We start from the raw sequence: 13,914 nt of genomic DNA, 5'->3' as shown, positions 1-13,914 counted from the left end.
ATTATTACTTATTGTACATACTGTATAGATCGTAATTTTTCAAATAAAGCCAATTCTTTAGAAAAAAAAAAAATGAATTAGAAGTTTAAATATTGACAAAGTTCAAGTATATTTTTGTAGGGAGTTACTTTTATGAATATTATTATTTATTTTATTAGCTGTATGTTCCCGTGTAGTTTATTGCGCGTAAAAATGCATCAGTGTTCAATATTGTTGTCTAATGCTAACCTAACCTATCCCCGAGTGTATAAACAATAATTCCAAACGAAATGAGGCGCCTATTTAGATTAGTTGTATTTTGCTGTGGTACAAATAGCATCTATATATATATATATTCATTTAAATTTTTATTTCTTATAATAATAATTATTAATAATCGTTTTTTTTGTCATCAATGTTACCAAGGTAACCTACAAATCAACAAGATAATTATGTTTATATTTATTTTAATAGGTTCGTAAAAAACCATTTTTTGAGAATCGCAAAGGGCTATTGAAGAACATTACAATGGCTATAAACGTTTTCCGGACAACGCGAACCATTTTGCAAACAAACCGTGAAAAATCGTTCTAATAGTTCCTGAGTCTATGTTAATGTAGGATGGATATACCAACATCCATTTTTATATATGTAAGATATACACAATGACAATTTTCAAAATATTAATAATATTATGTAGAATAATTTTAAGCTATTCAGCTATTGCCTATATTTTTACATGAAATAATATTATAGGTTGACTTGACTGTTCAGATATCTCCGTTCAGAATGGTTTTTCGTACAGAACGATATAAATCATGGAATTCAAAAATACGATACCGTTAACTGTGACTCACTATCGACACCTATACTGTACAGTAGAGGATACCTTTCTTATTTCCGCGGTTTCGGTGGTTGATGGACTTACCAGTCTTTTGCTCCGGCGTGATTTTCGTTTTGCGTTTACTTAACAGCTTTAACCGAATATGACGGTCTTTAGGCTGGAGACTGTAAGGTCGTGTTTTTCAGAAGTCCTGTCAATCGTCTTTGTTCTTTTCGTTTTACGCGAGAGCTTCTGCAGTTTATCCTGCAACTCCCTCGCGTCCATCAACTCCATGTAGGTTTGGACGTTATCGTCGGTCCACCAGAGATACTTGATACAGCCATAACGCTGCGAGTGGCTGCCATGGGATACAGATTTGGACACGCGTTGTCGGTGGGTCTTGCTGGCCCGCAACTTAGACATGGCGGAACGTCGCGGAGCGTACGGCTCGTTGCAGGTTGGCATCGACGACTCGACTTCTCCGTCACGTCCGCTTGAGTGGCGCGACCGTTGTCGAGCTTGCAGGTCACGCGCCGCTTTACCTTTCTGGCCACGGTCTTAGAAGATATCTTCTAAGACCGTGTTTCTGGCCATGGTATCCTTAACCACCTCGGGCGCCGTCCGGTCGAGAACAGTAATTGTTTATGTAGCTGTGCCTACAGAGCATTGTTGGGACTTCTTATTACGTCTGGCGCCGTTGTCTTTGGAAATTGTATTCATTTTGTGTTTGTGTTAAAAATGTGTATTATATTAATACATATTTTATATTATACTTAGATTTTTGTAACGATTTTCACTATTAAAAATTAAAATAATTTTTAATTCTTTTTAGTATTTCGGGAGCGTGAGCTGCAGCCCCCTAAGCCCCCCTGGCTACGCCACTGCTTTCCTAACAAATTATCTATATAGTCCTAATCATTATTTTATCATATCCTTATGTTTCATTATACGTACACCCGTTGGGTGTTATTTATTCGAGGCCGAGGGTTATATTTTTGCGAGGTCTAAATTTCCAAGGTTACTTTATCGCGATATCTATTTTCATTTAGATAAAAGTAATTTTATCTTTAAAAAAAGTTCCTCTGATTGGCAACATATTACAAAAAAAAAAAAAAAAATACAAATACAAATCACTCTAAAATAAATAATCATTGTATAACTACAATAGCACATGAGTATGTGACGTAAATGTTGTATAATAATAAAATATTCATTACCATATTATTATATTTATTATAATTTATAATTATATCAATTATTAAAAACGTAAGACCGGTTGTTATTGCGTGACACATATTTATAATTATTACATCGTACGTCGTTATCATAGTATCACGGACTATGGTATATATTTGTCATTAATGACTAATCAGTAATAACTATTTGGGTCCATAACATGGTCCACGATTGGGACATAGTTCCGTTGTAGGACGTACTCACGTACTCGCCAGTCACCAAGGCGGCACGACTATAATATAGACAATAATATTAACTTCCTGTAAATGCCATTAGACATTTCCAATGTTTCCATTTATTATCTTTATTATTCGATTATGATGATATTATTATCTTGGTCTGTGCTAGAGAGCCTTGAATTAAAAAATGTCTGAATAATAACATGTAAAAATATTAAATAACGTGTATGTTAATGTATGCTAATCATTCCGTAGAATGTAGATAACAGCGTTATGATATCATAATATTATACAATAATACACATTGTGCAATTTTTTATTATATATAAAATTATAAATATATTATAGTATTATTCAGACCATTTACAATGACAGAGTTAGATGGGAATACATTTTATTCGTTCGTTGTTACTCGTTAAGACTTAAATAATAATATCAATAGGTACATAAAAACACAGATTGTACGATAGATATTGACCATGTGAGACGATAACGCTTACGTTTTTCACTGTTATTACTTAATTGTTCGATTAGACTTTAAACCAAAAGCGCAATAATAGTCGTCAGTGTAGTGTTACAAGTACGTCATTGTCGTCGTTCTTCTTCTCTACGTCTTTAAAGATTGTCGTTCGAGTTTTGTATAATTTACTCGGTTTACGATGTGATTTAGAGAAATTACATAAATATAAATTATATATTGCAATTGCCAATTACAGTTCGTCAGCTAATGGTGAAACTCTACCATCTGACAATGAGTCACGACATAGAAGAAACAGAGTAAGTAAATAATATCCCACCGTAACAATTGTTGGGGTTGATTCCAAGCTTATTGTAAACATTTTAAACATACATCTACGATCTACCTAATTATCTTTAACAATGCTTTAACTAGAAGCTCATGATTGAGCAATATTAACAACATAAGTATCTTATAAAATGTAATTTTTTCAAGTCTCAAAAATGTATCAGAAGTAGGTAATATAAATATTATTATAGTAAATAATCAGAATTATTACTGATTATTTACTCTTCTGTAAGTATTGTTTATAATTTACACGTATTAAGTAAAATTATCATAATTCATTGTGATTTCCATTTTAATCTTAACAATTTGTATTTTATTTTCAGAAGGTTGATAACCGCTAGGGATGAGCATAAAGATTCAAAATGTCGTGGTTTCTGGTGTCAACTTTTTCTATCATTGTTTGGTATTCTGTTTCTATTTACAGGAATTATCATGGCTGATTTGTGGCCACAGATATTTAACAACATAATGAAAAATGTAATGTGTAATTATAATAAGTATATGTTTTGAGGTATCTACTACCTCTATTTAGTTAATTTAAATCTCACTTTTTCTATAAAATATGTTTTCTTACAAACAATGCTAAAAATGCATAATATTATACAATAATAGTTGACTAATTTTATTTTACAGAAACTCGAATTAGAAAACAATACTCTAACTTATCAATATTGGAAACAAATTCCAGCACCATTGTACATGAGCATATATTTGTTCAACTGGACAAATCCAGAAACTACGCTACAGACAGGGGATTTACCAATATTGCAACAGCTAGGACCATATGTTTTCAAGTACGAAATATAAATATTTTATTACATTTTATTAAACTTTGAATTATTTATACAAATAATTAATAAAAGAAATTGAATGAATTAACATAGGTATAAAAAACTATATTTAAAACTATTCAATACTGTATTTATACAAATAATGCAAATAAAACGTGTGCAATTTCAGAGAAAATCGTACTAAAGTCAATATTACATTCAACAATAATGATACAATAACATACATGCAGTTGAAAAGTTGGAAGTTTGATCAATCTCTTTCAAATGGTTCATTGTCCGACAAGGTTACCACAATAAATATTGTGATTAACGTAAGTCTTATGGTATATTGAATATTTTAATTTTAATAATATCAGTTCAAAACTTTGTAGATTTTGGGTGAAAAATTACAAGCCATCAATAAAAATTGGTTATTTGTTCTTACAAACTACTATTTGAAACTATCAAACATTAACAAGCCATATGTAACAAGGACGGCTGGTGAATTAATTTTTGATGGTTACGACGATCCTCTTGTGGACATTGCAGTCAAACTAAAATCTTTTTTTCCCATTGACTTACCATTCAAAAAAGTGGGATGGTTGTATGGTGTAATATATATTATCAATAATTTGCATGTATTTTTTAATTAATAACTAAACAACTTTACAGATGAATATGTCTACTTCTTCAGATGGCTTAATTAATATGTTTACTGGAAAAAATAACATTGAAAATGTTGGGCTAGTGCATTCAGTCAATTATAACACCAAGTTGAATGTGTTCAAGAAAGATTGTAGTTATTCAAATGCCTCTGCAGGTGATCTATGGCCTGAACACACTGCTATGCAACCAAACATGTCAATTTATATACCTGGTATTTGCAGGTAAAATAATGTCTAAATTATAAATTCTAAATCAATTATTTGTTCCAATTAAAAATTAAAAATATTACAATGATAATTTATCAGCTAAATCAGTTTTGTAAGTATATTAAAAAAATTGTAGCTTTATCATACATCTTTATCATTGCCTTAATAAATTATATCCATAATAAAAAAAATTACTATGTTAACCAAATTTTTAAAAGTATCTTAAAAAATTGGTCTTTTAGATTACATTTTTTGTTTTTATTTTATGTGTAGCCTAAATCTATTATTTAAAAATATTTGTAAATATGAAATCATTGTAGTTTTAAAATATTAATTAATTTAAGTTATATAAAAATGTTTTTAATAGATTTTAATAATTTTTAGTGCAATTACTATGTTAAACAACAACTATACATTTATTAATGGTATGAAAGGAATTGAATTCGTTGCGGGATCTGATGTTTTTAACAATACTTGTTATTGTCCACCATCTGGATGTCTGTTACCTGGTGTACGGCCATTAAGTTTATGTGGAGATAATTCACTTCCTATATTTATATCATTCCCACATTTCTATTTAGCTGATAAATCATACAGACAGTCAGTTATTGGTATGAATCCCAATCGAACTTTGCATGAATTCAAAATGATTTTAGAAAATGTAAGTAAACATTTTTATAATTATATAATTAGATATTATTATTAAGTATATACAATTAATAATAACATATTTGTTATAGGATTATTCAATACCTCTCAAAGTTGATGCTAGAATTCAATTTAATGTCAAAGTAAAGCCTATCAAGGACTTAAAGTAATTACATTTTCTTTTAATTTTTAATACAATATATACTTATTCTAATTTAAATTGTTTATAGAGTTTTGAAAAATATGCCAAAAATCTATTTACCTGTGTTTTGGTTTTCTGAAAGTTTTGAAATTCCACGCAACATGTCAGACCAGTTGTTGATTGTTACAAATGTATTACCAATTTTTATTCCTTATGTATGGCTTGTATTGGCATTAGCTGGATGTATAATGCTAGTCGTTAGCACTTACCTATGGGTGAGCAGAAAAAATGAATCTTTCACCATCTTGGATCCCTTGTAATAAGGATCGAAAATTTTGTTTTGTGATGATCTCAAATTCCTAAAAGAAATATATTAAACTAAAAACATCACTTTACAGAGATATTACCATTTTTAACATGGCCATATTAAATAATTTTAAATTTTATTATATCCTTAATTATTGATAAATTAATAATATGACATAATCTAATGGACTATAGGTTGTTCTTTTTATACTTTACTTAATCACATTTTTAAATTATATAATTTGCCTATTATCTTATAGATTGTTTTTAAGAACAGTATGTACTTTTTCTTTATATTATTACTAATTTAAATACCATTTTTTATTACCTAGCTATTGTGAGCATCCTTTTTTAATTTTTGTTTAATGGTAACATGTAATTTATAAAATGTGCAAATTTTATATCAGACTAAAAATTAATAATAATAAAAGAAAATAGCCAATCTACATAAATAAGGCAATGACAGAAAAAATCAACTTAAAGCCATTAAATAGTAAGAAGTATAAAAAAAAATATTTTGAATTATAATAATGTGTATGTTAAGGTTAAATTTTTAAATTTCATATTATGCAAAATTACTGCCAATCCTTAGAATTAATGTACAATTATTATTTGTTATGCAATATTAAATTTATTTTTGATTAAATGTGTTGTTTGTTTTTAATTTTGGTTTTTATCACAGGTAAACAAACTAATACAATATTTCCAGGTTATAAATAGTAAATAATAATGAATGAAGTACCTACTTTTTAATTAGTATTCAATAACAAAACATTGAATTTAATGTATTATTTTAATATGATTTATAAAGTTTCAATATTTTCTGTTAATATTGAAATATGATAACTCGTTGACGAGCAGTTATGGATATATCTGTCATCAAATAAGTGTCCCATGTAGAAGAATAACACTGATATTTTAGTAATTCCATACACGTTGATTCTATTCCAATTGTAATGTATACCACAATCTTAGAAGATCTAAAATTCTATTGTATACTATCTATATTCATTTTATCAATAATTTAGTTAAAAATTAAAATCAAATATGTACTTCATTCTGTTACCTATTTAAAAATAAAAAATTTGGACAGATATTTCTGCAATTATTTTATTAAAAAGAATTCACTCTCTGAACTCACCATTTGAAAAAAATGTAGTCATCAAATGGTTAATGTTTGAGCAAACAATAATATTTTTGGAAAAGAATAATAGTTGCCTAATTGATATGAATCCAAAAGTAACAAATGTAATAAATAATTATATTATATTAGTAAAATAGTATCTAAACCTTAAATAACATATCTATAACAAATAACAATATAAAATTTATATAAATTAAAACATGACATGGTCAAAGAAATACGCATTTTGTTAGATGAAAAACTAAATACTTTGTTATTTGTTTTAACAATAATTTACTATTATTAAATGTTGGATTTTATATTTAAAATAACAATGTTTAAAAAATACTGTGAGTAGTGCATTTTCTGTCTCTATTTTGGTTATTTGTTGAACATTTACTATGAAAGAACAGGAAAATTTTCTTCATAAGACTGCATCATGTTGCTCTCTGTATCCATAATTTCAAAAGGATCAAAGGCAGCCAGATCACGTCTAAAAATAGTTATGAGTTACAATTATACATAAAAATTTTAACTCAACTTTAACAATTTGATTATAAACTAATATATAACAATTAATAGCAACCAAATGGTGATAAATTTATTTACTTTAATGATAACGGAATGTGTAGGTCATCTATATTATCAATTTTCATTTCTTCCATATTCTCCCACACATTCACCATACATATATTTTTTAGACTAGGCTCTATGAAAAAATAATGAAATACAATAAATTGTTTTCGAAGGTCAAATATGTATCTAGTCATAAAAAAATTAAATATCTTACTCAGATCTAAAACATGAAGGTCATCATGATCCTTGAGATCCACATTATAGATTATATCACCCAGATCGTATTCCCGCAGTCTCGCAGGTATTGTTGGTGTGGGAAAAAGCGGACTAGTACCACCAGATATAAACACTCTGTCATTGACTACTTGACAAATCTGTCTTCTCCTAGCACATGGAGGTGTGCCCTTTGGTAATATTTTCATCCAAGTAGAACTAACTGGATCATATCGATTTATGTCATGAAAATGTAAGTCCTTGTTTTTGTTAAAGCCACCGAAGATATATAAAAAGCCATTATACACAACTGTAACCAATACAATACATACATTAGTAACATTATCAAATTTTTAGTAAATTGTTTTGGCATACATGCAGAATGGCTGCGCCGTGCTATAGGTTTAGTGCCATGAATTTTTGGACGTATCCACTTTTTTGTAGAGGTATCTAAATAATAAATATTGGAACAATATTTATCTTTTTCAGTTTGTCTTGGTGCGTGCCAATCACCACGGCCACCAAATATATACATTTTATTATCAATAGCGGTTGCAGTATGAAAATCTCGATAGGATGGAGGATGTCCCTATGTAAAATAAATGTACAAAAATTGTTATTAGCTTACCTAAGAAGAAGATACAATTGTGTAATCAAATAATACCTTTGTTTTAACTATACTCCATACCATGGAGTGAAAGTTCAACATATATAGATCTGAAGCAAATAGACTTGGGTGTTCTTGAAATCCACCAAATATATACATGCAATTTTGAATGATGCATGCTGAATGACCATCTCTTGGCACTGGTACATTTCCATATACAGTTGGTTTTGTCCATTTTAGAGTTACTAAATTTAAAAATTTATTGTATAAGAATCATTTCAAACAAGTTTAGAGGGAAAAAAGTAATTGAAAACCAAGAACAGATCTAACATTAACTACTTACATAGCTCTGATTTGATTTTAAATATTATTATTCCAAAAAAAAATATAAATAATATAACTTTAAATATTAATAGATAATTTAAAGCCCAAAAATATTATATTTACAGTAACTAATTAAATTTTAAGAATTTTTATGACTGTTTGGATATTAAAATCTTAGCTGTATTCATAATTATAACTCTGAATTTGCACTATGATACAACACATTTTAAATTCCAAAAATAGAAATCTAAAATATTCTTGATATTTCAATAAATATACTAAAATATACTTTTAATATTCTTAAATTCCTAAATTTTCTGGTATACTATTATTTACATTTTAATTTATCTATAAACTAAATTTCATTAAGATAGCATTAAAAATTAAAGATGTTATTTTACAAACATATAACATGTTTATAGTACACTTATGTTTCCAAGTGAATTAAAAAAAAAGAAAAATACTAGATGCTTTACTCAAACATTATTGTGACATTATACATTTTTAGTTTATAATCACATGTTTGCATAAATTTAAAAATGTATTTTAAAGTGAAATTAAGAAAATTATTTGTAGTGCCTAGCTGTAAATCAGAATTATTTAATACTTGTCATTCAGTATAATGAATTTTTATTTTATTGGGTATATTGATTTAATCTATAAGCAGATAAATATTAAACATATGATACTATTTAGTATTTACAATAAATATGATGATTGATTAGTGATGAAAAAGATTATATTAACTATTTTGGCAAAATGAGATTGGTATCTATGATGGCCAGGGCTCTGAAATTATAGCAAATGTATATTCTAATTCATAGATAGTAATAATTTATTACTCTAATAATTAATGTATAATGTATCAAATGGTGTTTAGAACAAAAAAATACGTAAACTAAAAAAAAAAAAATTTATTTAATTTATTTTTTTTAAATTATAACTAGCTCTAACTTTGCCAATTTTGGGTTAGAATACATGCTTTTAGATCAAAATTGCTTGAAAAAAATTGATTAATTTGAAAATGAAATTAATAATAGGGAGTTACCATTTAAAAAAAATGAAGTTGTGTTGCGCATGCACAAAATATATGAGTTAAAAAAATTGTAAGTCATAGAAGTTTATGATCCATTAGTCTAGTTTAACGTATCGCAAACCGAATTAAAAAATATTCACAGGGTAATGAGTGATAAAGTGACCCTGTTTTCTGGGGGACATAGTATACAATTAATTATTTTTTGATATTTTTATTATATATTTTATGGATTTTTGTTTATTTACTCTTTTAATTTTTAATTTATCATTCAATAGTATTTCAATAATTAATATTAAACTTAACTAAGCTATTATACACTTATTTATAGATTTTGTACCAGAGGAAAATACTTTTTTTGATCAACAGCCAAGAGAAAGAATCTGGTATAAGTGGTATATACATATATATATATATATATATATATATTATTTTAACAAAGATTTAAACCTAATATCATTGATTATAGAATAGATCTATTCTATAATCAATGCTAGTATTTATAAATGATAAATGTAAACATAAAAGGTATTAAAATTCTATTCTAAAAGACTGGTTTGTTTATAGAAAAAATTATTATTAACATCAAAATTTAAATTGTATTTTAGTTCTATTAACTAATTTATTAATTAATAATGAACTATTTATCTTGTCTTAACTTATACATCAGTTCAACTATTAATATATTCATATTTATTTAATGATTTTAGTAGTGAATAAATAATTTTAATAACAATACCTTTGTAAGTGAAGTATTATGATTTTAAGATGAATGCATTGTAAAATATGTATGATTTTTTTTAATTAACATAGCACCTTTAAATTAACCTTTCTGATTTCATTTTAATATACAGTGTCCTGTGAGGATTTACCCATTGCAATATCTCCTGAAATAATAAATATATCATAATTCTGGTTTTTTAATAAGATTCATAGGGACAAGAACAACAAATATTTTATGTTTTAGTAAAAAAGTTAAAAAAATATATTTTTTTATTTAATTATATTCAAAAAAATTGAAGATAGCAATTTTGTAGAGTTCATTTTTCTGAAAATATTGACGTTTCAACATTTTAATTTCATTAATATCCTGATCTTTAATATTTTTTCTAGTTTCATACTGAGAGCGTTCACCGGCGGCCATATGAGCACACGGGTTACATGTTTGATATAAAACCTCTATTTTATTAAAATAATTTGCAGTTTTTTCGAAACTAGAAAAAGTATTAAATATCAGGAGATTAATGAAATTTATTATATGTTGAAACGTCAATATTTTCAAAAATAAATGAACTCTATAAAATGGCCATCTTCAATTTTTTTTGTCCCTGTGGATCCTCCTATTAAAAAACCAGAATTATGATATTTCTATTATTTCAGGAGTTATATTAATGGGTAAATCCTCATGAGACACCCTGTATTGTATATATAACTTCTAAAAATTATAGAAACTCTTATTTATTTGATAGGTACATAAAATCATAGGTCTTAAGAAGATATTACACCTGCATATTATCTGTCTTTCAAATATACATCATACCACATTTGTGTGTTATGAGTATTATTAAATAATTATTAATATTAAACATAGGTAGTTGATCAAAAATCTAAACACCGTAAAACACCAATGAGATTACTCAGATAATAATCTTACTTTTATGTTTAACAATAGGCCAATTCATCTAATATTTAAGTTAACAACATTAAATTAGAACAGCTAGTAAAATAGGGAAACAACATATGCTCTTAAAATGTTTTTAATAATTAAGAAAAATATAATTGTAATTTAATTTAGGTACCTACCTATATAACTATAATATTTGGTCAACCAATATTTGTTTTTCCTTTTATAAAGATTTAAAACAAACAATCAATTACTTGTGTTGAAACAGTACAGAGTGTTGCAAACTTCATTGTCATTACGTCCACCCCACAGGTAAATATTAGATCCAAGAGCAACGGCTGTATGGCCATACCTCTGAAACGGAACACATTTGCAATCTTGATCATCATTTAGCTCCAGTTTCCACCATTTCAATTTCTCTGAAATTACAAAACCAGTAATATATTAGGTACACTAAGTATAGTCTGGGTCGTAGGAGCACTAGACTAAACATCTAAAACATTTTACCTGTGTCTAGTACGTGTATGTCTATTGGCTTAAAACTTTTGTAGTCTACACCGCTGCAGTAACCGCCAAATGTGAAAATGCTTGTGCCGATCGCGACGGCTGCGTGGTTAACCCGTCGAGGACCACCATACATGTGAACAGTCCAGTACATGGTGTGCGTGGTATCGTCCAACTAATGGAATCCGTCGACACACCACTGGATTCTTACGTTCAAGGAGACTGACGGATGCGATACGCGGGCGACACGGATGGCGAACTCGAATAATATTGTGCTTCGTACCTATGAATAGGAATCTTTTTTTTTTTACACCTTCTTATGATTACACGGACGTTAAGAAAGTCGGTCGCGACTGAACGAGAATTCGAGAACGATTTGCGACGGCAGGTCACACACTCAGACCAAACGAAACGGGAAGTTGATATACCTATGACGTGCGAAAACAGGTACAAACTACAGAGCACTGGTTAACGATTACACCATTACAGTGACCGCACAAGATTACAGTCTTTTCGGCGTATATAACTTACTGCGTAAGTTCGACTACAGTCGATTCTGTCAGGTACCTGCCGCCGTTGTCGGGATGCAAGTACGCGACGGTCGCGACGTACGATAAGCTGCGATATAAACAAATAATCAACAACGGCCAATGATAAAGACGGTAATAAAAGACGATGATGATAATAATAATAACAACAAGACAACAATAATATTTAAATAATAACAAAGAATGAACTATAAGTGTGTCGATCCTGCGGTCTGTCGCAGTCCTTTTTATCGTTACTCGCTAGGTAATGTCTCAATGTCTGTGGCCTGTATCACATTCGGTCGTCAGCTATAGAGTTTACTGTATACTGTTTAGTGTTTAGACCGCATTACCGAGTACCGCAGGCGCCCGAGCCCACGGGCCCAGGCACCATAGGCGACGGTCACAGTGAGCGGTGAACGGGAAAGTTGTCGAAACTCGAAATAATAATAATAATTAATCTCAATTCAATTGTCCAAAATCAGTTATGAAAAAAAAAAATTGATATTGATATTCCCGATAGGTGATGACGTTGACGTATAAACAACCGGTATGGGTGAATTAACAATTATAATAAAATTATTTTCAACGGGTGGGGAATAATACTGAATAACTCAATAACTATTGACTGTGAAAGAATTAACCACAGTGTCAGATCATATTATTATAGTTTAGGCCTATTTTAATAATAATAGATTATATTATTATGTAACCACTAACAAGGTACGCAGAAATATTTTTTTTATTATTATTATTATTTAAAACAATCTCTAAACATACCCAAGGCCGTAACTGGTAGGAAGGTCTAGGGGTTCGGACCCCCCCACCGGAAATTTTTAAAAGTAGAAACATTTTAGTGGTGAGTATATAGTTTATTACAAATTGTCAGTAGGTATCTCGTATCTATATTAAAAATAATGTTGAACCCCTCCAGAAATTTTTTTTCAGTTACGGCCTTGAACATAACTATATTCGTTACTAAAAGCATAATTAATGTATGGATAATACTGTTAATAGTGACTGTAGACCTGTGCGAAAAATGTATCCACTAATAGAACTTCGAGGTAGCCTACCGGCTAGGTATTGAGCCGAATAAATAATCGTTCAGAAGGTCTCAACATCATTTCCGTTTTGATGCAGATGCATAATAGTGCTTAAATTATGGAGGAGTACGAGTACGTTTTCTTTGTAAACAATATTTTAACATTTTTAGCGTATTAAAATTATATTATATTATTATATAGTATAAATAATATATACAACTTTGGCGTACTCATTCCTACTTACCTATGTCATAATCATTTATCCATAGGCGTGTTCAGAATTTGGAGTCGAGGGGGCACAAGACATTTTTAAATCGTGAGACCTATTTTTTTAGACAAGAAAGATTTATTTTTTATGTTACAACATTAAAAATTACAAAACATAAAAAACTTCTACTTTTAATTATTAATTATACTTAATACCTAAACATTTGATATAAATTATTTATTTGATTTTTATTTTAATATGAAAAATGTCTCAATAGAGTATATAAGCAAAATAAGTAATATTTAGTTAAATTTTTTTTGGATCGTGCAGTGTGCACCAATAAGCCACTGCAGACGGAACTTGTATTTTTAA

At 28.4% G+C, this 13,914-nt stretch overlaps 2 protein-coding genes across 2 annotated transcripts; one reads left to right on the top strand and one right to left on the bottom strand.

Annotated features, from left to right (window-relative positions):
• Positions 1 to 2,535: 2,535 nt before the first annotated feature.
• On the top strand, positions 2,536 to 6,406 carry LOC132924098 (protein croquemort-like). The gene is made up of 9 exons (XM_060988203.1): positions 2,536 to 2,994; positions 3,346 to 3,499; positions 3,656 to 3,816; positions 3,983 to 4,124; positions 4,185 to 4,403; positions 4,465 to 4,679; positions 5,049 to 5,325; positions 5,405 to 5,478; positions 5,543 to 6,406. Exons 1-9 carry the CDS (start codon positions 2,945 to 2,947, stop codon positions 5,772 to 5,774), a joined length of 1,524 nt encoding a protein of 507 aa, XP_060844186.1. The 5' UTR covers positions 2,536 to 2,944; the 3' UTR covers positions 5,775 to 6,406.
• A 603-nt stretch (positions 6,407 to 7,009) lies between these two features.
• On the bottom strand, positions 7,010 to 12,848 carry LOC132924107 (kelch domain-containing protein 3). Its single transcript, XM_060988212.1, has 7 exons — positions 11,768 to 12,848; positions 11,515 to 11,679; positions 8,337 to 8,524; positions 8,048 to 8,261; positions 7,674 to 7,982; positions 7,493 to 7,592; positions 7,010 to 7,376 (listed from the first exon to the last, which is right to left on the bottom strand). Exons 1-7 carry the CDS (start codon positions 11,916 to 11,918, stop codon positions 7,283 to 7,285), a joined length of 1,221 nt encoding a protein of 406 aa, XP_060844195.1. The 5' UTR covers positions 11,919 to 12,848; the 3' UTR covers positions 7,010 to 7,282.
• Between the last annotated feature and the right edge of the window lie 1,066 nt (positions 12,849 to 13,914).

The sequence above is a fragment of the Rhopalosiphum padi genome, chromosome 1 (genome assembly GCF_020882245.1).
Source record: "Rhopalosiphum padi isolate XX-2018 chromosome 1, ASM2088224v1, whole genome shotgun sequence".
Classification (NCBI taxonomy): Eukaryota; Metazoa; Arthropoda; class Insecta; order Hemiptera; family Aphididae; genus Rhopalosiphum; species Rhopalosiphum padi.
This window is presented reverse-complemented; position numbering and strand designations above follow the sequence as displayed.